Here is a 24,868-nt window from a genome sequence, read left to right as displayed (position 1 = left end):
CCCTCTGCAGTTAGGTGGTGACCAGGCCCACAGGGCCACACCACGGTGCATAGCTGGGGTGACAGAACGGCCCCAGGGCTCGGGCCCGGAGCTCACCATGCTTGCTCTTCTTCCCTTCCAGGCACTCCCAGTACTCCTTCCTCAGCTTTCGGGGCCGGCCTCGCTTCCTCTTCCCGTGCTTTGGGTCCCCCTTCTTACAGTCAGGAAAGCCATCTATGGGGAGCAGGGGAGGGTCAAAGGTCAAGAGAGGGTGGTTCGAGGAGCAGCCCCTCAGCAGGAGCCAGGCCCCTGCAATGCTGAATGAGACACCCTCTTGGGGTCGGGAAGCCCCCTGGATTCACCTCTGAGGAAGAGCTTGCTGTCAGTGGCGTCCAGGTCCACGTCACTTCCACCGGAGTCTGAGGAGTGCGAGCTCTGAGACGTGCTGGTCCCTGTGGGGTGGTCAGAGTGAGTGCCCCAGCCCCGCTCCTGCAGTCAGGGCTGGGCCTCATAGGCTATGCTGCCGGCCACTCCGGGTCTTCAGACCCAGGTTCCAGTGCTGGGAAGCAGGGCCCAGGAGCCCTCGGACAGAGAGAGGGTGTGGCCGGACAGGGCTCTCACCTGCGGTGGAGACATCGGAGCTTCCGGGGGAGGGGGCTCCTGTGCCGTAGCCGCCGGGGTAATAGGGGCTGACTTGCCGGGAGTCGTCCAGCAGCTCTGGGGCGAAGGGACTTCCCTGGTCTGGGAAGAGGAGGGGAGAACTCAGAGGGGTGCAGGGAACCTCTGGGGCTGGTGAGGAGTGGAGAAGGCTGGGAATGTGGTCAGCTCCATGCCCGGGAGAGGCGAGGACGGGTGGACTGGGCAGAAGAGAGGAGATGGGTTCTTACCCAAGGGGCCTGGGGCTCCAAGGGTCTCCTGGAAGGCCACGCCATCCTTCTCCAGCAACTCGATGATCCAGCTGAGCTCGTCAGAGAAGCTGGAAGCTGATAAGGAAGGAAGGACGGTCACACTCCCCTGGCCCCTCCAGCAGGGGCGCGCGCTGGCTGTACCTCTGGCCCAGGGCTCCAGACCCTCCCTGCAGCTTAGGGTCCGCCGTGGCTTCAGGGGCCTGGACTCACTGAGGTCCCGCAGCTGGGCATGGAGCTGGTCCCCCAGGGGCCCGAAGACCAGCCGGAGCTCCTCGAGGGCACAGCTGCACAGGGTGAGCCCGTCCATGTCGCACCGCGAGAAGTCGATGGAGCTGGCGTCGTACTTGTTCTTCTCCACCTGGTAGCTGATCCAGTCCAGGACCTGGGCCTTCGACCAGAACTGGGGCTGCTCCCCCGACCAGCTGGCCTTCTCTGCAAGGGCCAGCACAGCAACAGGGCTCTGAGCAGGCCCCCACAGAGCCACTCCGTCCCACCCTGGCACCCGTTTGGGACTCTGTGTGCGTCCCCTCCTCACCCCTAGGTCCCTCCCAGGAGTAGGGACAGGAGATAAGAGTCACAGCACCCGTTCCTGGCCCTTACCCCGGCTGGGTACGGCCGTGCCTCTTCCAACACCAAGGAGGCTTAACAGTCTCCCCACTCCAGCCCTGAAACTCACTGGGAGACCCTCCCCATTTATCTAACCTCAGAAAGACACCCATCCCACCTGTGAGACCCACCTGTTCCCTCTAGCGACATCGGGGGGTTGCTCAGGGTCACCACCAGGTCATCGGCCCCAAAGGAGCCAGCAGGGGGGACAGAGGCCAGGCTGGGGTCCTCCGGGTTGTACATAGCACTGAAGTAGTTGCTGAAGACGCTGCTGATCTCACAGGTCGCGGCCATGAGGCTGTCTGGAGGGACGGGACACGGTTGCTGAGGGGGCCGGGCCTCCCCTCGCACTCCCGGCCAGTCTGTCCCGGCGCAGCCTGGGCAACAGTAGCTCCAAGAGGCAGGAAGGTCAATCCCTGGGGACTCCCTCTTCCAGAAGGACGCCAAGATCTCAGAGCGAGGTGGGGCACAAGACCCTCCTGGGAGCCCCTCCTCAGATCAGCTGGCGCCCGATAGCTGGACTGGCGGTCATGGCCACCTTGTCCCTCTAGAGACAATCTCTCCGTTCCCTGACCCCAGGATGCCCACAGGCCATACACTCCTACACTGGAATGAACAGATTCGGAACTGGAAGTCTGTGAGACCCCTCCCCCGTTTCCCAAGGCCGGGACTCAGGGGCTCGGAAACAGTACAGGTGGGGCTCCTACCGCAGTGGGGGTGCAGATGTGGCAGGTGGGCAGGCTTAGGAGGCTGCAGGCGGGAGAAATCCAGGCGGTGGCCCGCCAGGTGGAGCTGAGGTATCTGGGCACCGCGCTCCCCCCACCCCACCCTAAATAGAGCCGAGCGGGAGCTCCTCCCTGCGCCCAGGCCTTTATAGTGCGTCCCTGCTGGTAACCTGAGCTGGTGGCTCATTGGACAGAGGGGATTTCCTGGCCTTTAGACTGGGCTCCTGCCCCAGGTGATTTGCATATTCTGAGCCACTTGGCCCCATCCTAGCAGGCGGTGCTGGGAAATCAGGCCCGGCCGGTTTAATGATTGTCAGAGCCTGTCATCCCGCACCCTGTGGGGTTGGGCACCGGGCACTGGCCTGGGCAGGTGGCGGGAATGTCGCTGGGGTGGGCATCTGTGCTTGTGGGCACCTCTAGCTTAGGAAATTCCTCCTGGGGGCAGGCCAGGGATGGGCTAGGGGGAGGGACAAGAGGGGGGATCAGAACCTCTGGCTGAACTGGGTCTGAAAAACTTCTGGGCCCTCAGTGTCTGGAGATTGCAGACAGAAGGGTCTGGGCAGGAAAGACGGCCCCAGGGTGGTGGCACCGCCAGGACTGCCAGGCTCCATGCTGGGCGGTATTCATGGGCTAATGGTGGTGATGGCCCCTCGGTTTAGCTCGCCCGGGGTCCTCAGCCATAGAGACCGTGTTCTGACATCTACTGTGCTGGGAAGACCTCAGCACTCACAGCCTGAGTCCCACGCGAGCATCAGGGACACTTGCACGTATTCCCTTCAGAACGTGGTGGTGCCCAGCCCACTGGGGGCGGCTGGAGGTGCTGAAATCCACATGGACCATCTGGCCCGCTGGCGGGTCTTCCAGCTCCTGGTCACCAGCTGCTGCCTGCTGCCCTCTAGTGGTCAGAAGTCTGACTGCAGGGTTGTGTAGTTTCAAGAAAAAGTTAAGACACAGAATTTACCAAGCACCTTGAATATATTCTCTCCCTTAATTCTGCGACAAGACACTGTGACCCCATTTCATAGAGTACATTCAGCTCGGAGAGAGGAAGGGCTTACCTGGGCAGCACAGTTAGACAGTGGGGCCGAGGCTTAAATCCAGGTATGTGGATACCAAAACCCACGCTCTCGCCCCCGCCTGCGCCTCTTCCTTCTAGTCCCACTCAGTGCCACGGCCAGGGCCCTGCCTTCCCCGTGGGCACAATGTCCTTCATGCCTGTGCTTCTGTTTATGGACTCAGCCCAGTCCACCGCGGACGTGTCCTGCAGAACCCCCTGGGGACCTGAGAGGGCATGACGTAGGGTGGGAGGAGGGAGGCAGAGAACTGGGATTCCAGAGTGGGCAGCTCCGTGTTCGGGCATCATGCTCAGATTCTGTGTTTTAGCTTCTCCGTTTGTTAAAAGCAAGGTCGGTTGGGCTTAATTGCGTCATCGCTTCCAGATCTACTTTTTCCTGCAGCTAAGACAGGCTGTGCATGTCTCCCACCTCATCTCCTTTATTAGTATCCCCATGGAGGTGGGGGGGCAGTTCAGGGCCTGCTCAGCGCCGTGGGTGGTGGCTACTCAAAAGGCGGATACCCCTTTTTCAACTCTGGCGCCCTCTCTGGGAACCTGCTTCTCCCTTGTCCCTGAAATGGCTGGACGCCTAGGAGAGAGGGCTGAGGTCCAGAGGCCCTCCACTGGGCCAGGGGTGGCAGAGCCTGAGGCCCTTGGGTAGGACTTTCCGCAGCCCTTCAGGGGGCCTCCCCCAAGGAGCCTGCGGCGGGCACACCCTCTACCGAGTCACTCGCTCTGGAATGCGGCAGAACCGGCTCCCAGCCCCAGGGCTGCGCACGTGCTCCTGCCCTGAAGGGCTGGGGCTCCAGGCTGCCGGGGAGGAGGGGTGCTTGGAGAACCCAGAGGCTGCCAGCTCCCCTGCCTTCATGGGGCTTCTAGCAGAGAACAGGAGGTGAGACGAAGCATTTCCTGTCGGCTAGCACCTCACCTCCAAGGAGGAATGCCTGCCATGGCCAAACTGGGATTCCAGAGTGGGCAGCTCCGTGTTCGGGCATCATGCTCAGATTCTGTGTTTTAGCTTCTCCGTTTGTTAAAAGCAAGGTCGGTTGGGCTTAATTGCGTCATCGCTTCCAGATCTACTTTTTCCTGCAGCTAAGACAGGCTGTGCATGTCTCCCACCTCATCTCCTTTATTAGTATCCCCATGGAGGTGGGGGGCAGTTCAGGGCCTGCTCAGCGCCGTGGGTGGTGGCTACTCAAAAGGCGGATACCCCTTTTTCAACTCTGGCGCCCTCTCTGGGAACCTGCTTCTCCCTTGTCCCTGAAATGGCTGGACGCCTAGGAGAGAGGGCTGAGGTCCAGAGGCCCTCCACTGGGCCAGGGGTGGCAGAGCCTGAGGCCCTTGGGTAGGACTTTCCGCAGCCCTTCAGGGGGCCTCCCCCAAGGAGCCTGCGGCGGGCACACCCTCTACCGAGTCACTCGCTCTGGAATGCGGCAGAACCGGCTCCCAGCCCCAGGGCTGCGCACGTGCTCCTGCCCTGAAGGGCTGGGGCTCCAGGCTGCCGGGGAGGAGGGGTGCTTGGAGAACCCAGAGGCTGCCAGCTCCCCTGCCTTCATGGGGCTTCTAGCAGAGAACAGGAGGTGAGACGAAGCATTTCCTGTCGGCTAGCACCTCACCTCCAAGGAGGAATGCCTTCCATGGCCAAGTGACAAAAGCAGTGGGAGAGACTTGCATCTGAAGCTGGCACCTTGGGAGTGGTGGTAGCTGGGTCCCTTGGTGGGCAGAGGACCTGGGCCCGAGGCCAGCTCCCTAGCCCCCACTCAGGGCAGGAGCAGCCACCATCCCCTCAGAGCTTGCTCAGGCAGGTCCGGCCCCACCTTCACATGGAAGGATGGCTAGGCACAGCCCCCAGCCCGCTAGGACAGGCACATCCCACAGGACTGTCGCGAAGGTGGAGAGTGAGACGGGCCACCCACGCTGTGACGTGTGAGGACCATGAAGTCAGTGGGGTCAGAGAATGGTTTCCAGAGGAAGAGTTTCCAGCCTGTCACTTCCAGGAACCCTTATAATTACTGGGCTCTCTGATGTCATAGGTGGCTGTCGAGGTGGCTCCTGGTCTCTGAGCTGATGAGCCAGCTGGAGAGGGGATGAACTGGACAGCCCTGGCTGGAACCTCTGACAGGGACAGTCCCAAGGGAGTTTCCCAAGCTGTCGGTTGTCTGTGCCTGGAGCAATTGTACAGGCCCAGGCTCCGGGGCACCCTGTTACCCACAGCTCCCTCCCTGCTGGCGAACCTGGAGTGTGTCCTGGCCACAGGCCCTCCCCAGCGTCCGTGGGTCACCATGTTCCCCTTGCTCTCACAGAAGTAAGAGCAGACCCACTGCAGCCCCGTGCGGGGAAGGACGGAGGCCCACGAGGACGACCTGAGCCAAGGACGCAGCAGGGTGTGGAGGCTGGTTCAGGGTGCCTTGTGCTTAGAGATGGCAACTTGTATTTATGTAGATATTTCTTCCAGCCTTCCCTTCCCAGCAGTCCAAGCCTAAGTTGCTCACCGCTGAGATCCCCTCGCTGAAGTCAGGAAACCAGACTTCAGAGCCACCTTCTGAACCACACCATTAAAATATCAATGGTCACCTGGAATGAAAGCAGGTGGGGCCCAGAGGAGCCCTGGGGGTAGGGAGGAGGGCCCGGAAAGAGTAAAACACACATTTCTGGGGTCAGCCGTGCAACCTGGTAGCTGGTCGATTCTGTTACCAACTTTGGGGCTTGAAAACCACCAGATGTAGAGGCCGGCAGGAGGCATGGTGGTTAGGGGTGCTGGTCTCCCACATGGCCAACCATGGTTCAAGTCCCAGGCCTGAAGGCTTGCTTTCTCACTTCCCCTAACCTAGAGGCTTGCTTTCTCACTTTCTCTCTCTGGGAATATTAAAATAATGGTAATAAATAAAAGTCAAATCATTCTTTTTTAAAAAGAAAAAGAAAACCACCAGATCTGTGTGTGTCCATGCCCAAAATCCCGAGAAGATAAACGAGAAGGTGGAGAAAAGATTATGGAGTGGCTGTGCTCCCTGGGGGGTGATTTCTCTCTCTCCACCAAAACTTACAAAAAGAACAGCCATTTCTGTGGCTTTCCCAGTGGCGGAAAGTCTACAGTGGCAGAGAGTGCTACAGGAGGCTGCCTGCCAGACCCGAGTTATTCAGGTACACGTTTCCCCTGCAGGATTGTTTATCTGTGTATGGGACCCCCACCTCCTTGAACCTGGCAGGCACCAAAGACAGGGACACACTGTCATCCTCTGGGTCTCCCTGTGACCATCTCTGACTACTCCACACAGAGGGAACCCCAGGTCAAAAAAATTTAAGTCATTCAATCCATAAAACCAACTTTTCTACTTTTTGCTTAAAAACATTTATTAAAATGAGGATTAAACCTGAAAAAAAAAAGAATGCATTCCCTTTGCATAGTACTTAAAGAATCAGCAAAATCAAAAAAAAAAAGGAAGGGAGAGAGGGTGGGGCAAGGGAGGAACAAAGGAGCCAGGCAGAGAAGTGAGGAGGAGGGCGCCTGCCCCACCCAGGCTGCCAGCCAGTGTGAAGTAAGAGCCATGGGAAGGTTCTCTGGTCTCAGGACTCAGTGGCCAGAGAAGTTCCCACCGGAGCGGAGTTCAAGACCCACAGAAACCTAAGCCCAGAGAGCGGGTTATCCCGGAGGGATATATAAACTTCAGGAAGAGGCTTGGAGAGCTGGACTTTGCGGACACGTGTCCCGAGCGCCTGCAGTCTGGGGCAGCCCTGCCGGAGCCCCTAGCTGCCCCTGGGAGCCACAATCTGCCGGACGTAGTTGACGACGTTGCTGTGGAGCTGGGAGGCAGTGGATGCGAAGGTCTCCTTGGCGAGGGCCTGGGCCACTTCACTGCCACCCATCATGGCATGGTACAGCGGGAGGGTGTACTTCTGCTTCCCCTGCGAGAAACACACGTGGCCCGGAGGGCTGGGTCAGGGGGTCTGTCCATCCCTCCTGCCCCACAGTGGAATAGTCAGGCACGGAAAGGGATGTGGGGTGGTTAGCAGGTGGCACAAAAGTGAGTGGCTAGATCCTACGTGGCTGACTGCGCAGTGCAAGTCCCAGACTCAGTGGATTGAAAAACACCAGACGTGTGTGTGTGCGTGTGTGTCCAAAATCCCAAGAGGAAAACAGAGGGGAAGGGACTGCGGTGTGGCCATCACCCCAGGTGGTGACTTCTCACTTTCCCTCTCCCTCTCTGTCTTTCTCTGGCGAGTTCATGCACTCTATGGCAAGGAAAAAAAAAAAAAAGAGACTGAGACAAAATAAGCATACACTTGGGCCAGCAAATGGTGCTGAACTCCCACATCTTCGACCATGGTTTAAGTCCCAGACCCGGCGGCTTAAAACTCACGCTGGGCATGTGTGTGTATGCATGCCCAAGAACCTGAGAGGAAAATGGAGAAGGGATTGTAGCAAGGCCATCTCCCTGGGGGAGGGGGGCTCTCACTTTCTCTCTCTCTGTGTCCCTGGTGAGCACACATGCCCTATAACAAAAATCTCTCTTACCAAAAAAAGAGAGAGAGAGAGAAACGTGGGCTTCAGTGGTAGGAAGGAGTCCCGTCAGAAGAGCTTGGATTCTGGCATCTTCTCAGGGGCCAAAGGTCCATGAACACAGACCTCAGTCTGTATCCCGACCCGACCCGTAGTCACGGCAGCAGCTACCAGCCTGTGGGAAGGCATGGGGACCAGCCCCAAGTGTTCAGCAGCTGCCGAAGGCTCAGGACCCGTAGCGCAGGGCCTCAGTCCAGCTGCCGGGAAATCTGCAAGTCGGACTCGCGTAGATGGAGCCCAGCGACCTCACAATGGCCTGGACCCCAGAGCCCGGGAAAGCAGTCAGGCCAGAACCAGGCACACAGAGGGAATCGGAGCCCGCCTGTGTCCTGCCCAGCCCTCTCCCTGCTCTGGAATCTTGATGACGTAGGAACCCTTGGGCTCTCCCCAAACAGGCAACCCTCACAGCTGGCGTCTGAACCCTGCAGGTCACGAGGCTCCCGGGGGGAGCAGGACCTGGAATCTGGGCTCTGGCTCCTCCTGCTGTCCCTTAGCCTCTTTCCCCTGTGAACTACGTGACCACCTGTGTTACGCAGTCCCCTCCTTCCCAGTTTCGGTTCAGCTCTGACAAGCTTTTTGTCCCTCAGGCCTCACCAGCTGATCTGCAGAAAGTTCTCTGAGTCTGTAGGCGTCCTCTTTCCCCCAGAGCGATGACTGCAGGGGCCAGGTAAATAGCAATCCTGACCAGCAGGGTCCTCCAGCCAGTCACCTGACCCCTCACCTGCATCTCAGGCTCATGAGGCTCTGTCCCAGAACTGTTCCGAGAATGTCCAGCTGAGAGGTCCCCAGCAAGCCCGCAGGGGGAAGGCAGTGGGGGCCACGTACCTGACTGTGCAGAAACTCCTTCACCTTCCAGAAATCCTCCTGGTGGTCGTTCTTAAGAACGATTTGGCCCCATCGCAGCCGGAGCTCTGCGTTCTGAGCATTTGAGATCCTTGGGTATGTCTCTCCGAGCTTTTTCACATTCCCTGGAAAAGAGGCAAAAGTGGATTGGCAACAACCAGCAACGGGCGCTGAGAAGCCCCATTCTTGGCGACCCGGTGGGTCTGCCTTCAGCCCCTCCAAGGGCTCTGGAAGCAGATTTCAAGGGGATTCCCTGACCACCCACTTTCCTGCACTCTGTTCATTTTATGTTTTGAAATGGTAACGTTGTTTTTTCATATTTGCCTTCATTTCTAAGGCTCTTCCATGCAATGTCCTTTTACATCGTCAAGAGACTTCCAGTTCTTGTTGTAACCATCAGTTCTCCTTCCCAGGTTAAAGCAATGCACTGCCCTAAATCGTCCTGCCCCACTAACTAGCCTGCTAAAGGTCACTTGGGCTTCAACTCTTCTTGGTGACTTTTTGTTTGCTACAGGGCATGTGTGCTTCCTAGAGGGAGAAGAAGAGGGAAGGTGGGAAGTCACCCTGCAGGGGGATGGCCATACAGCAGTTCCTTCTCCATTCTCCTCTCTGGATTTTGGGCATGCACATACATACATACCTGGTATATTTTTCAAGCTGCACAGTTGGGGATTCGAACTTGAGCCCTATTTTTCCACCCAGCTGACCATGTGGAACCTAGCGCCCTAACTCCCACACCACCTGCTAGCTCAGCTGACTAACATTTCTGACTGAGCAACAGCAAAGCACGGGTGGCTGAACACCTTGGATGACTGGGTTTGCGTCCCGACACGACTGTTGTGCCTCCAGCGCATTCTGTCACCAGGGACTATAATCAGAGCACCTGCTTCATAGAGCAGGGAGGATTACATGATCAGAAGAGGCCAAGAGTTGACAAGATCACCTGCAGAACCCGAGGACTGGAGGAATGCCCCGTGCCCCCTGTAAGTACAGCCTACCTGCTTCCAATGGCGCGCTCCTCGTGAAGCGCCTGCCTCCCTGTTAGCACTGGCGGTCGCAGTCATCGCCATTTTTCCTGCCTCTGCTCTCTGGCCCCGATACACGGTTCTGCGTATCAGGAGCCTGGATCTATCATGTGGGAGAAATAACCCACGTTTTCTTACCAGGAGGGAGGGGAGATTTCTGGAGGATTTTATCAAGGAAGTAGACCAGCTGGTAGGTCTTCCAGGTTGAGATGGCCACACCTTCAATGGCCTGCATGTCCAGGTCCTCGGTGGCCCACAGCTGGGCCAGTTCTTCAGCAGGCTTCATAAGTGAGTCCCCGGGAGAGAGATCAGGGAGGTAGGGGGGCCAGCCAGGGGTATTCAGCCATCGATCAAACTCAAAACCTGTTTGTAGAAAGAGATGTCAGAATTATCTGGGACCAGCAGTTAGAGTAATGGCTATGCCACTGAACTCCCATGTAGTCGACCGTGGTTCGAGTCCCGGACCCGGTGACTTAAACTCACACCGGGCGCGTGTGCGTGCATGCCCAAGATCCCGAGAGGAGAATGGAGGAGAAGGGATTGCGGCGTGACCATCCCCCCTGGGGGGTGATTTCTCACTTTCTGTCTCTGTCTCTTTTTTTCTGGTGAGCGCATGCGCCCTATGGCAAAAACCTCTCCAAAAAAAAAAAAAAAAGAATTCTCTAGCCACAGAATCCCTCAGCCAAGTCATCATCCGATTGTCCAAGCAGCTTCCAGAAATGTGGAGCTCCTGCCTCTCTCTATCCCGGACTCCTGTGCATTTCAGATCATGTTCCCACAAAGCGCCTTCCTTCCCTAGGGCCCAGCTACAATCGTATGCAGAGACTGTCACAGTAAGCCTGGACTCCACCTGTCTTTACTGTGGAAGCAGTTTTTGCTCCAAAACAACCCGGTGCTGTGAGAGCCAAGTGGATGCCCGTGCTCCCAGTGTATCTGAGTTCTCATTCTTCTCCTGACCACCCGATTCTGAGCACTGCACGTAAGCACTGGGGCTTTAAACTCAGGCTGCTGGGTTCCTCTCCCAGCTCTGCCATTCACCAGCCAGGAGGCCACAGGGATGCTACTCACCTCCCTGTGCCCGGCTTTATCTGTAAAACAGGGATGACAGCGCCTACCTAAGCTGACAGCTGTACGGATTAATGAGCAAACACACATTAAAGGCTTAGTATGGGCTAGCCGATGGTGTGGTAGTTAAGGCAGCTGGATCCGACACGGTCAACTGCGTGGTTCAAGTCCTGGATCTGGAGGCTCGAAAAACATACTGGGCACATGTGCAAATGTGTCCAAAATCCCAAGAGGAGTACAGAGAAGACTATGGCATGGCCATCCCCCAGAAGATGTTTCCTCCACCTCTCTCTCTCTCTCCAGCAAGGGCATGCACCCTATCACAAATTAAAAATAAAATAAAATTAAAAAGAAACTTTATAAAAGCATAGCAGGTGGCTTGAAAATCTCACCAGGTGCATGTGCATGCATGCCCAGTATCCTGGGAGGAGAATGGAGAAGGGATTGCAGCATGGCCATCCCTCCTGAAGGGTGACCTCTCACTTTCTCTCTCTGTGTCTCCATCTCTCTCTCTCTCTGGCAAGTGCAGGTTCCCTATGGCAAAAACCTTTAAAAACAAAAACAAAAACAGCATACTGCCTGGTGTGGCGTGAGCACTCAGTAGTTATTAACTATTATTAACCATCGAGTCCCGTAACCTGGGAACGTGGCCTCCAACCAGAGAGTAGGTGCTAGTCAGGCTTGCCCCACTCCTGCGGTCAGAGGAAGCCCGTTCTCCAACCTGCAACAGGGTGCTCAGAGCTCACTTCGTGAAGTGGAGCACGGCTCACACGGCTTGTCGCCCATGCCAGGACACTCCCACTCTCTCAGGAGGCTGAACCTCAAGCTGCACTCGGCACCAGTTGGGCTCTCCCTCTGCTCAGAAGGCCATACGAGGCAATCCGTGATCTGAAGGCCAGGGCTGTTTGCACTCCAGCTCCCAGGAGTTTGTGTGGGTGACGGCAGCAGGGACAGTACTCAGGGCAGAGCTAGGGGTCTGATACATGGTTACGTGTCCAGGAGCGAGGGAAACAAGCAGAGGGACAGGGGACAGAGTAAGGACACATGGGAGAAAATGAGGTAGAAAGGAATCAAGAGAAGTCATTCTTGTGGAACAAAGTGTGGGGTCCTGCGTTTGTTCCCCAAAATGCCACTCATGAGACGACTGATTCAATGTTTTCCCACTCTGCTTAGTCTTTCCAAATGCAGATCAGATTGAATTCTTTTCTGTATATGCTGTGGGTCAAGTGTGCTCCCCCAAAATTCATCCACTAAAAACTGGTCGCATGGTCCTGGCAGGTGGTGTAGTGGTTAAGGTGCTGGATTCCACATGGCTGGCCACGGTTTGAGTCCCAGGCCTGGTGGCTTGCTTTCTCGCTTTCCCTCTTTCTCTGTGTCTCCATCTCTCTGGTCAAATTAAAGAAAAATAATGATGATGATGAATAACATTGAATAAAATAATTCTTTTTTTTAAAGAGTTATATTATTTAACTTTATTCATTTATATATTTTATTTGACCAGAGAGAGACAGAGTGAGAGAGAGAAAGAGGGAAAGTGAGAAAGCAAGCTGCCAGGTCCAGGACTCGAATTGTGGTTGGGCATGTGGGAGTCCAGTGCCCTCAATCACCATGTCACCTGCCATAATTCTTAAATAATTCTTGAATAAAATAATTCTTAAAAATACTTGGGGGGCGGGGCTGGCAAGTGGCATGGTGGTTAAGTGTACTGGACTTCCACATGCTCAACCACGGTTCAAGTCCTGGACCTGGCAGCTTGCTTTCTCACTTTCCCTCTCTCTCACTCTGTCTCTCTCTGGTCAAATCTAAGTGAATAAATAAATAAATAAAGTTAAATAAAATAATTCTAAAAAAAAAAAAACTGGGGGGCTGGCAGGTGGCATGGTGGTTAAGTGTACTGGACTTCCACATGCTCAACCACGGTTCAAGTCCTGGACCTGGCAGCTTGCTTTCTCACTTTCCCTCTCTCTCACTCTGTCTCTCTCTGGTCAAATCTAAGTGAATAAATAAATAAATAAAGTTAAATAATTCTTAAAAAAAAAAAAAAAAGATTAAAAAAATTGATTGCTAAGCCAGCTGGTGGTATGGTGGTTAAGGTGCTGGATCACACATGGGCAACTGTGTGGTTCAAGTCCTGGGCCCAGTAGCTTGAAAACCACAACGAACCCATGTGCGTGTGTACCCAAAATCCTAAGAGGAGAATGGAGAAGAGATTGTTGTGTGGCCATTCCCCCCAGGGGGTGATTTCTCACATTCATTCTCTCTCTCTCTCTCTCCCTCTCTCTCTCTGGTGAGCACAAATGCCTTGTAGCAAACAAACAAGTTAATGCTTTAAAATCTTTGAACTTCATTGCCAAAAAGTATACTTTAAAAAAAAAGAGAGGGACCAGCAGTTGGCGTAATGGCTATGCCACTAGACTCCCATGTAGGTGACTGCAGTTCGAGTCCCAAACCCAGTGGCTTAAACTCACGCTGGGCGCATGTGCGTACGTGCCCAAGATCCCGAGAGGAGAATGGAGGAGAAGGGATTGTGGTGTGGCCATCCCACTGGAGGGTGATTTCTCGCTTTTTGTCTGTTTCTCTCTTTCTGGTGAGCACATGCGTCTTGTAGCAAAAACCTCTCCAAAAAAAGAGAAGAGAGACCAGAGCCGACACCACACTCTCACTCACTGGCCGCGTGAGGCTGAGTCCCACCAGGACTCCGTAGAGGCCCCCCAGCAAGGAGGTCTTTACCAGGTACAACCTCAACCTTGGCCCTCCAGGATCACGAGCTGAATAAACCTTTATTATTATTTTTAAAGGTTTTTGCCATAAAGGCAAGTGTGCTCACCAGAGAGACAGAGACGGTGAGAGGGAAAGTGAGAAATCACTCCCTGGGGAGGCGGCCATGCAGCAACCCCATCGTCCCCGTCTTCTGAGATTTTGGGCACGCATGCGCACATGCCCAGAGTGTCTCAAGTGTCTGAAACAGGACTTGAATGATCAGTGGTCCTTCGTGTGGGAGCCCAGGCAGGGCCTTAATCACTATGCCATCTGCTGACCCTTTATTCTTTATCAATTCCCCAATCTGTGGTATCCGTTGCAGCAACAGAAGAATGGACAGACACCGTCTCCCGAAGCCCGTGGGGGCTGGTCCCTCTGCTTACCTGGAATGGAGTCTACTCTCCTCTTCTTCAGCTCAGGGAAATAGTCCAGGTAGAATTCGAGAAAGTCATCGGCCAAGATACTTTGGAATTTAAATTCGTCCACGTAGGCCTGTGAGAAGGAAGGTGCCTGCCAGTCACTCTCCAGAGCCTGGGGACGGGACCCTCTCGTCCTGGGCCCTCCCCACCCCCTTACCTCGTTGCCCCCTGCCTCTACCCTGGCACTCTGGCCCAGCCGCTTTATCTGCTCCTCTTCCTTCTCCCTCACTCGAGAGTGGACTGTACCTTGAGAAAATGGTCAAACTGATCCTGATCACCCACCAAATGGGCCAGGTATGAGACAAAGCAGAACCCTTTCTCATAGGGGGTCTCATTGTAGGTATCGTCTGGGTCCACACCTGGCAGAGGAGAAAGCAGACGAGTTTTGCGTTTGTCCTCAGCCACCCCCATCGTTCTTCTGCAGCTCCAGAGTCAAAGACTAACCATGAGAGAGACCTGAACTCGCTTCCCCAGGGACCGCAAAGCCAAGGTTTCCAGACGCACCTCAGCCCCTCCCACCTTAGCCCTTCAAAGGTGTTGATCGGCCATGAATCATGGACCTCGTAAGAGGAAAAGAAGTCAGCCCCCCTGAGGAATGAACTGCTTCCTTATTCCTGGGACAGGCTTTGTTCAGGTACATTCCATCGACTGTTGGGACTCAGTACCTGGCTCAGTATCTTTTCCAGCCCCTTTAGTCACCACCTAAATATTAACCTTTCCTCCCAGAATAGCATGTTGTTTCTACAGCTATTCTAGACCAAAGTGGACGACCGGTCTACAGGAAGCCCATTTTCACAGTCAATGCACCAAGGAACATGAGCTTTGATCCCACAGAAGGGTTTTCGATGAACCATCATGGAGCTAAAGAAAACGTGACGCAGTTGAAAGCCTGGGACTAGGCGAGAGGACTGGGTCTGAGCTCCAATCACGCCCTGACGGCTGTGGACAAGCTGTTTACTGTGTGTGGCGCTCAGGCCCTTTGCCTGTAAAGGCTAACGTTCACTCTACAGAACTCGCAGGTCTGAGCCAGTGATAAAAACAAAATGGGTGGGCTGGCCCCAGAGCATGGTGGTTAAGGGAAGCCAGAATGCTCACAGCCCGTGTGGTTTGAGTCCTGACCCTGGCAGGCTGAAAGACGTGCTAGGCGCATGTATGTGCATGCCCCAAATCCCAACGAGATGGAGACACGGAGAAGGGCTTGTGGCATGACCATGCCTCACGGCGGGTTTGTCCCGCTCTCCCTCTCGGTCCCTCTCTGGTGAGTACCCGCAGGCACTTAAAGGGCCTCACAGCATGGCATGGCCTATGCCTAGGTAGAACAGCAGCGAAGTCCCCGAGAACGCCACGGAGTTGGACAGAACTCCCACCTGGCTGAAGTGGCTTGGGTTTGTCCCGCCTGGAGGACAGGGAAGGGCTGGAGGAGCTCTGGAGGACCCCTCCCTCTCACCACCCAGAGAAAGAGCTCCTTAGCAAGGGCTGTCAGCCAAGGGAGCCTCCTGGACCTGGCTCGATCTTCACACGGAGCTTGTTGAGTGGGTGCTCCTCCCCGGTGATGTCCATGTGCTGCCGCAGCAGGGCCCGACCGGTGGCAGCCTCCAAGCAGGTGTAAGCAGCCCCTGGGGCAAAAGCAAAGGGTAAAGCTTAGGAAGAGTCTGTCACCCCTCCAAGTACAGTCTCTTAACAGAAGACGCTGTGCTGCCCCCTGGTGGCTGGAAGAACAATGGCAGACACCTGAAGCTGGATATCTTCACTCTTGGGAACCTGGGGGCAAAAGAGTCCCGGCTGGAACCCACTCAGCTCCTAGCCAGCCCCAGTTGCTCTGGGTTACAACAGACTTGGTGAGCTTTCGCCACTGGTCCCTCCCACAAGTGAAGACTGATGGCATCACATCTTTTCTCTGACAGTTACTTCTTCTCACCGATGTGTTTTTATTTTTAGATAATTTTATCTCCTGTGAAAACAATATTTTCATCAGACTGTTTCTCTCAGACAAAAGAAACTCACTCAAAAAAAGGGTTAAGGGTCTAAGTCTCCTTCAGGCTTTAAAAACAATGACGGAGAGAACAGAGGCGGGGGCGGGGACGGCTTTTGAAGCAGCTGGCTCTGCTGCTCACCAGATGCTCCGACCCTGAGAGGGATACTCGGCCCCCCTCAGCCTGGGTTTCTGCCTCTGCACCACGGGATTTCTTTCCCTGCAGGATTCGGGGCGGCTAAGACACTCACAAATGGGCTCCTACTCTACAGACTCTGAATCAAAGTATAAATATGGGGCTGGCAGGTGGCATGGTGGTTAGAGGCACTGGACTCCCACGTGACTGACCACAGTTCGAGTCCTGGACCTGGAGGCTTTTTTTCTTGCTTTCTCTCTGGCTCTCTCTCTCTCTCTGGTCACATTAAAATAAATAAGTAAAGTTAAATAAAATAATTCTTTAAAAAACGTATAAATGTGCACAGTCCTTCTAGGAGGCAATGGGGAATCTGTACCAAACAGTCTTTGAAATGTTCAGACTCAGAAATTACGTTTCTTAGAATTTATCTTGGGCCAGCAGATGGTATGGGCGAGTGTGTATGCGTGCCCCAAAGCCCAAGAGGAAAATGGAAGAAAAGGGATTGTGAGATGGCCAACCCCTCCCCACCCCCCCGGGGTGACTTCTTACTTTCTCTGTCTCTTTTCTTTTTAAAGAATTATTTAATTTATTATTATTACTTTTTAATTTGACCAGAAAAAGAGAGAAAGGTAAAGTGAGAAGGCAGGCCACTAGATCCATGACTTAAACTGCAGTTGGCCTGTGGGAATCTGGGAGTCCAGCACCCCAACCACCACACCACCTGCCAGCCCCTCTCTCTGTCTCTTTCTGGTGAGCTCATGCACCCTAGAGCAAAAACTAAAAAAAAAAATAAAAATAAAAATAAAAGAATTACTGAAACCATCTAAGACATACATCATGTTTAGATGTAAAGATGCTTGTCAAAATATTTCAATAGAAAATTGGAAATGATCTAAGAGTTGGAGCTCAAGTAGATAAACTATGAAAAACCCATACTACATGGCTACGCAGGAAATTCAATGACTTGAAGAAATGTTTAACTTTACTAAGTTTAAGAAAAAGTGCCAGTTGTGAAGCCACATGCGGTTCGACGCTTCACACACAGAGAAACGTTTAACAGGAGAGACATCGATTATCTCTAAACAGTGAGATTACGGATAAATTGTCTCTTCCTTTTTGTGCTTTCCCATATATGCCAAGTAGATCTGGACTGAGGACTATAATAAAAAAATAAACATAATATTTTGTAAAGTGTCTTAGGCACAGTGGGTTCTCATTAATGAGACAGCATAGACAAAGTTGATTTTTTTTTAAAGAGATTTTTGCCATAGGGCAAAAACCTGTTGAGGAGATAGAAAGACAAAAAGCAAGAAATCACCCCGCAGGGGGCATAGCCATGCCACAATCCCTTCTCCTCCGTTCTTCTCTAGGGATTTTGGGTACACATGCACACATGTCTGCCGTGAGTTTCAAGCCACTGGTCTGGGACTTGAACTACAGTAGACCACGTGGGAGTCCAACACCTTAACCACACACCACATGCTGGTCCCAATAAAGTTTTTTAAAAGCACATCTTGGCTGTGGAGTCAGCAGGTGACATGGTGGTTACGGTGCTGGACACTCCCACATGGCTGACCACAGTCGAGTCCTGGACCTGGTAACTTGTTTTTTCACTGTCCCCCTCTCTCTTTCTGGTCGAATTAAAATAAAACAATGAATAAATTTTTAAAATGAAATATAAATAATTTTTAAAAAACAAAAAAAGCACAACTCAACTCGAGGCCTACCCTTACCTGCTCAGTGGCTTGGGCACATAAAGAATTTCCTTACACTCTCTGACCTGTTATGAACTCACATATAAAATCAAAATAAAATCTGTTTCACACGGATACTGTCAAATTGTTAAGCAATACATTGTTTACCACAAAGCTGGCATGGAAGTGTTCCATGGGAGGTAACATGATTTGATGACTCAGGCATGAATTAATCCACCACTTGGGTGAATGATCCTGGGCATCTCTCCCCAAGGCTTCTGTCTGGCTCTGGGACAACATGCATTGAGTGGCCCCAGGTGAACAAGGGGGTCCTTTCACACTAGCTCACTAATAGTTCACTCAGCAGAAACCAGTCCCTCCTGAGGTTAGTGGCATGGATTAAGTGGGAATTACTGGGCCAACCAGTGGTGTTGATGGTGAAGGCAGCTGATTCCCACGTGGCCAACCGTGTGGTTTGAATCCCAGACCCAATAGCTTGAAAACAATTCTCCAGGCACATGTGCATATGAGCCCCAAATCCGAGAGGAGTGTGGAGAAGGGACTACCCCGTGTGGTCATCTGACCTGGGGGTGAGTTATCACTTTCTCTCTTTATGGTGGGCACACATGCCCTATAGGAAATTTTTTTAAAAAATGGAAATCATTTACTTAAAAACAACTTTTGGGGCCAGTCAGGTGGCATGGTGGTTAAGGCAGCTGAGTCCTACATGGCCGACTATGCAGTTTGAGTCCTGGACCTGGCGGCTTGAAAAGCACATAGGGCATGTGTGTGTGCGTGACCCAAAATCACAAGAGAATGGAAGAGAAATGACTGCAGCGTGGCCATCCCCTTCGGGGAATGCTTTTTGCTGGTTTATTTTTTGTTGTTTGTTTTTTTTTTTTTTTTTTGGAGAGGTTTTTGCTATAGGGCGCGTGCGCTCGCCAGACAGACAGAGACAGACAGAGAGATAGAAAGCAGGAAATCACCCCCCAGGGGGGATGGCCACGCCGCAATCCCTTCTCCTCCATTCTCCTCTCGGGATCTTGGGCACGCACGCACACGCGCCCAGCGTGAGTTTAAGCCACCGGGTCCGGGACTCGAACCGCGGTCGACTACGTGGGAGTCCAGCGACATAGCCATTACCTAACTGCTGGTCCCATTGTTGTTTGTTTTTTGAGAGAGGTTTTTGGTGTAGGGCTTGTGCACTCGCCAGAAAGACAGAGAGAGATAGACAAAAAGCGAGAAATCACTCCCCAGGGGGATGGCCACGCCAGAACCCCTTCTCCATTCTCCTCTCGGGATCTTGGGCACGCACGCACACGCGCCCAGCGTGAGTTTAAGCCACTGGGTCCAGGACTTGAACTGCATCAACTACATGGGAGTTCAGTGACACAGCCATTATGCTAACTGCTGGTACCCTGGGGATGCTCTTACATATTCTTCCTCTCTCTCTCTCTCTCTGGTGAGCACACAAGCCCTGCAGCTAGTTAAAAACAAAAACAAAACTTCTGGGACCAGCCACGGTGGCAGGTGAGAGGGTGCAGCTGTACAATGCTGGAGCCCTCTGGGAAGGCCTGTGTGGGTCTGAACCCGCCAGAGGGCCCGTGATTCTGGCTTGTAGGTGAGGGGAGCAGTTGAGCCGCAGTGAAATCCTACCGGGGTCCCTTTCTCTGTCTCTCATAAAAGAAAGCAAAACTAAAACAAATGGCTTTGGTCTCGATTCAGCCCTCCAAGGCCTTCCACCTGAGCTCTCTGTTCCTTCATTCCCATCTACATCTTAAAACCCCCCAGGCTCTGGCCTCCTGGGCCGCGCAGCGGAGGCAGGCCCCAGGAGGAGGTGGGCCTCTTACCGAAGAGGATGGTGGAGATCCTCCGCTGGGCGTACATGGTGAAGCCCTCATTGAGCCAGAACTCGCCCCAGTTGGCATTAGTGACCAGGTTCCCAAACCAACTGTGCGAGATCTCGTGGATGATGACGTCAGCCAAGGAGCGGTCCCCGGCCAGCAGGCAAGGAGTGACAAAGGTCAGACAGGGGTTCTCCATTCCTCCAAAAGGGAAGGACGGGGGCATGAAGAGCAAGTCATACCTGCAGAGAAATCGGGAGGTCACGGGAAGACCTTGATCCCGGGGGCCAACCCCGCCTCACTTCCCGTGCAAGCTCGGCCTGCCTCCACACCGCGTCAGACAGGCCCAGCATCCACGCGTGTGAGTGAAGCTCGGGCCCAAGGCCTTCTCCCAGCTGTCCCTGCCTGCGGGGACTCCCCTTTTCCAGGTGGTGCTTGCTCTCGGGGGCAGCTGTCCAGGTCCTCTGCTGCCCCCACTCCGTCCAAGTCCATGTGAGCATCCTACATGGTCAGCGCTACCACGGGGCTCACTGGGAGCTGGCTTGGGGTCACAAAGGCCAAAGTGGAGCCTTCTATCTAAGGAGCTAAAACTGAAGATGGCAAAGGGGAGAATGGATCCCAGGTGACCTCCAGCAAGGAGGAGGGCAGACGGCAAGGCCCCTGAGAGCATCCTCATGTCGGACACAGCACCTCAAGAGCCCCCGCTCCCAGAGGCCCCTCCTCAGCAACAGGGAGGACCCCCCGCTCATCCCTTGCTCTCCTCTAACTCCTCCCTTCCCTCTGGGCTCAGAGAACCTTTGTTCTAAGAGATGGAGGAAGAAGAGCCACCCCAGGAAGGAGAGTGAGAACCAGGGCCTCAGTTTAACAAGATGCTGGAGCCAACCCGATACCACACCTTCCCCAGACATAGGGTCCGAAGAGTTTCTCTCCTGTGGTCAAAAACTCTTCAATCACCCCGTCGTACTCCTTCCTGGCAGCCTCAATCAGGCAGGGCTCAGCCCACACGCGGCTCCTGGACGAGAGAGCGGAGAAAGCAGAGCGGTGTTGAGACCATCACGGTGACCCGCTCCTGGAAGCGCTTAGAAAGCTGGCCTCGGGCCCGTATTTGAGCCAAATGAATGTGAGTGTGGCTAGGAGATGCAAAATCGGGTCACTTGGCCAGATCCAAGAGACTGCTCCCCACGCAGAGAAACGAGAACCATGACGGGGCAGCTGCTCCCTCTCGCCAGCAGGATCCAGACCCACAGCACTGGAAGTTGACGGCTGCGACGCTGCTGTGTTTGTGTGGGACTCATCTGCCCTCTCTGAGCCTCGGTTTCCTCATCCGTAAGACACGAGGTGAAGAGCAGTAAGAGCACACCAACATCTCCTCGGGGTGACTCACACGGTGACACTAGCTTCCTCTCCCTACTTGCCCGAGAGATGAATGATTCTAATAGAAGCTCTGGACCTGAAAGGAATCCTAACCCACTCAGGTTAACAGAAATCGTCCACTACCTTAGGTGCAGTACGGTATTAGGGGCTACGGGTGAATGCCTTAATTCCTCAGAGAAGCACACTGCCTTACTTGCTGTTAAATGTTTAGCAAAGACAAAAACAAATTCGCACAGAAATAAAATTAATATGAGTAAGAGCATGGCTGGGGCTGACCATGAGCGGTGCCGATGTGCTGCTCGAGGGAAGCCAGGTCCCACACGGTGACCACAGTTCACACCCCAGCAGGGTTTGCCTGAAAGACACCAGGCATGCCCAGGACCAATGGGCTGGAGGAACAGAGGAAGAGGGTCACAGAGGGACCAGACCCTTTGGAGGGTGCTCCTCTCTTTCTGTCTGTTTCTCTTCTCTCTCTCATGTGTACATGCACATGGTCTCTCATGAGTAAAGGGGGGAAACTGGATGGTTAGACAAGTGTTCAATGCCTCACCCCTTCAGTTTTCTACATCTTTTTAATAAAAAGATGGGGAAGAGCCAGCCAGTTGGTACAATGGTTAAGGCAGCTGGATCCTTATTTTATTTATTTATTTATTTTTATTCATTCATTTTAATTTGACCAGAGATAGACATACATACAGTAAGACAGAGAGAGAGAGAGAGAGAGAGAGAAAGTGAGAAAGCAAGCCAACAGGTCTGGGACTCGAACTATGGTCAGCCATGTGAGAGTGTCCAGCACTTTAACCACAACGCCACCTGCTGGTACCCTGGATCCTTTTTAAAAAAATTATTTATTTATTGTGATTTTAAAGCCACCAGGTCCAGGACTTGAACCAAGGTCAGCCACGTGGGAATCCAGTACCTTAATCATCACCTGCTGGCCCAAAGGCAGCTGGATACCACACAGCTGACTGTGGTTCGAGTCCCAGACCCAGCAGTTTGAAAAACATGCCAGGCATATGTCCATGTGTGTCCAAAATCCCAAAAAGAAAATGGAGAAGGGATTGTGGTATGGCCACCTCCGCCCCAGGAGTGATTTCTTACTTTCTCTCTCTCTCTCTCTCTGCTGAGTGCATACGCCCAATAGCAAAACTGAAAAAATAAAAATAAAAAGAGAGAGAGAGAAAGAAAAAGGATGAGGGAGATCCAGTCCTATACAAAGCCAAGGCCGAGAGGGGAGGTGACTAGCCCAAGACCATTTCCCAAATTCAAGGGTGAGCTGGTCCCAGAATTCAGGGCCCTGCAGCTCAAACTGTGCCCTGACCAAAGCCCCCAGGTGGTACGTGTTGCTGCTCTCCCCCACGGACATGCTGATGAGGCAGGTGGGCTCAAGACTGGACCAGGGGAGGCTTCCTCTCTGCCTCTGCAGAAGCCCAGGAGCCATTCTACAGGAGGACAAGGGGAGGGGAACCAGCAGCAGGTGCTGCCCAGGTACAAGCGGAGGCGGTGGGGGAGTGCACATGTGGGGCCCGTCCGTGGCTAAGACGCTGGATCCCACACAGCTGCGTGGTTTGAATTCTGCTTCCAGTGACTTGAGAAACATGCCAGGCACATGTGAGTGCGTGCCCAGACTCCCAAAAGGGGAGAAATGGAGGGAAGGGGTTGCGGCATGGCCGTCCCCCAGGAGGTGACGTCTCACTCTCCCTGTCTCTCTCTCTCTGGCAAGTGCATCGCCCTCTATATAAATACATACATACACACATAAAAGTAAAAAAATACTCAGTAACGTAGGAGACAAGAGCATCTGCTTGGATTGGATCGTCCACATGAAGAGAATAGTGAAGTCTTAGAGCTTAAGGGAAGGAGATTTAAAAGACGTCTTGGGTGCTCTTGAAAGCACATCTACAGTCGAAGGCTATATTCTTCCGGTGTTTTTCTTAAAAACCGCACAATGTCTATTTCAACTTTCCTTCAATTCCAACTTGGCACCAAGAAACAGGAAAGTGAGGTGGTACCAACGTGCAGTTTCCTTGTCTTCCCCATCTCCCAAACGGCCGGGCACAGACATGAAGGAGCGGTGCAGGACACAGGGAGTCACACCCAGGACAGTGAGACGGGGTCGGCGTGTGGGTAGGAGACGATCACCCACACCCGTTCCGGGAGAGCAGTCCGGCCTGGAGAGACCAGCTGAGCAGGAAGCAGTGAGCGCGACAAGGAGGCTGCCAGGAGCTCCGGGAGTGGGGAGCAGGGAGCGCAGGGCGACCGGAGGCTGCCGGTTAGTAGGGAAGTCAGAGAACAGTGAGGCCAAGGCGTCTCTCAGCTTGCAGGGAACAACTCTCAGTAACTATGCCTAAGGCCCTGGGCTCCAGAACGTGGCTAACAGCGTGTGTGGCTGGGTGGGCTGGAGAAGGCTCCCTGGGTGGAAGACATCGAGAGACCCTGAAAATACCTTCAACCTTGGGTGTTGGAAGGGATAGCCACATGGAAGGAAGAGCCAGCAAAGACGATACCATAGGGCACCAGGCTGACTGAAGCCAGGGCAAGGAAGTCAGTCTCCGGGGATCACTCTGTGACTCCCCAGCAAGCCCTTAGTAGGAGGCTCAGGACAGGCCAGATGGGGTCAGCCCAGGGATACACGAGGCCTGCGCTCGGGCACCAGCTGGGCCCACTCCTTATGTATCTCCCTCACAGAGCTTGTGTAAGGGTCAGATGAGGTGACACACTGGTACTGTCCTGGGTGGGTGTGCTAGAAGTAGGTACCAAGGCAATCCCGTCTGTTGCTCCGACACCAAGGAGCTAAGAGGCACGACTCTGGCAGCGCTACCGAGCCCAGTCACGAAGCCTGAAGCTTGTAACTAACCTTGTTAAGGCCATCACCGCCTCCAGGAACTGAGAGCAGGGCCAGAAGTAAACTGAGCAGTGGGCCTGCCCCATGGCCTGGTGGATATGGGAACTGGATCTCACATGGCCAACTGTGCAGTTCAAATCCTGGCCATGATGGCTTCAAAAATACACTGGGCCCATGGGAACCAGCAGTTAGCGTAATGGCTATGTCACTGGACTCCCACATAGTCGACCACGGTTTGCGTCCCAGACCCGGTGGCTTAAAACTCATGCCGAGCGCGTGTGCGTGCATGCCCAAGATCCCAAGAGGAGAATGGAGGAGAAGGGATTGCGGCATGACCATCCCCCCTGGGGGGTGATTTCTCGCTTTCTGTCTCTATGTCTCTCTCTGTCTGTCTGGCGAGCGCACGCGCCCTATAGCGAAAACCTCTCCAAAAAATAAAAAAAAATACACTGGGCCCATGTGTGTCTGTGCTGCAAATCCCGACAGGGCAGAGGAATGGAGGAGAAGGGACTGTGGTGTGATCACACCCCATTGGGGGGTGCTTTCTCCCACTCTCTGTTTCTCCGTCTCTCTCTGGCAAACACACACATCCTCTGGTCCATTTTAAAAAGAACAAAAAAAGAACAGCAACAGAGACAGGAAAGGGTCACAGCTTCACTGCCTGACCTTTGATTTCCTCACATCAACTCACACTAAAGTGGCAGATAACAGGAGAGCCAGCCAGGAAAGACCTACACTCCTGAGCAAATTTCTCTTCTTAGAAAACCTTGGGACCAGCAGTTGGCGTAATGGCTATTTCGCTGGACTCCCACATAGTCGACCACAGTTTGAGTCCCGAACCTGGTGACTTAAACTCACGCCGGGCGCATGTGCGTGCATGCCCAAGATCCCGAGAGGAGAAAGGAGGAGAAGAGATTGCAGTGTGGCCATCCCCCCTGGGAGGTGATTTCTCACTTTCTTCTCTCTGTCACTCTCTGTCTTTCTGGCAAGGGCACATGCCCTATAGCCAAAAAAACCTCTCCAAAAAAAAAGAAAAAAAAGAAAACCTTGGGACCAGCAGT

At 53.7% G+C, this 24,868-nt stretch overlaps 2 protein-coding genes across 2 annotated transcripts in view; both read right to left on the bottom strand.

The window, feature by feature from the left end:
• ELF3 (E74 like ETS transcription factor 3) overlaps positions 1-2,344 on the bottom strand; it is a 5,416-nt gene extending 3,072 nt beyond the window's left edge. Inside the window, exons 1-7 of the mRNA XM_006159137.2 lie at positions 2,201-2,344; positions 1,625-1,795; positions 1,098-1,319; positions 867-962; positions 601-720; positions 342-431; positions 97-213 (exon numbers count right to left, since the gene is read on the bottom strand). Coding sequence (XP_006159199.1) covers positions 97-213; positions 342-431; positions 601-720; positions 867-962; positions 1,098-1,319; positions 1,625-1,787 — 808 coding nt within the window. The 5' untranslated portion in view covers positions 1,788-1,795; positions 2,201-2,344. The remainder of the gene's footprint in view (positions 1-96; positions 214-341; positions 432-600; positions 721-866; positions 963-1,097; positions 1,320-1,624; positions 1,796-2,200) is intronic.
• A 4,514-nt stretch (positions 2,345-6,858) lies between these two features.
• Positions 6,859-24,868, bottom strand: part of RNPEP (arginyl aminopeptidase) — a gene marked incomplete at its 5' end in the record, with an annotated part of 27,717 nt that continues 9,707 nt past the window's right edge. Inside the window, 8 exon segments of the mRNA XM_014591932.2 lie at positions 6,859-7,175; positions 8,656-8,798; positions 9,837-10,061; positions 13,907-14,015; positions 14,189-14,301; positions 15,445-15,558; positions 19,595-19,830; positions 20,484-20,600. Coding sequence (XP_014447418.1) covers positions 7,017-7,175; positions 8,656-8,798; positions 9,837-10,061; positions 13,907-14,015; positions 14,189-14,301; positions 15,445-15,558; positions 19,595-19,830; positions 20,484-20,600 — 1,216 coding nt within the window.

Source organism: Tupaia chinensis, unplaced genomic scaffold (genome assembly GCF_000334495.1).
Source record: "Tupaia chinensis unplaced genomic scaffold, TupChi_1.0 Scaffold000627_1, whole genome shotgun sequence".
NCBI classification, from domain to species: Eukaryota; Metazoa; Chordata; class Mammalia; order Scandentia; family Tupaiidae; genus Tupaia; species Tupaia belangeri.
The sequence above is the reverse complement of the archived record's forward strand: the minus strand, read 5'-3'. Positions and strand labels throughout refer to the sequence as shown.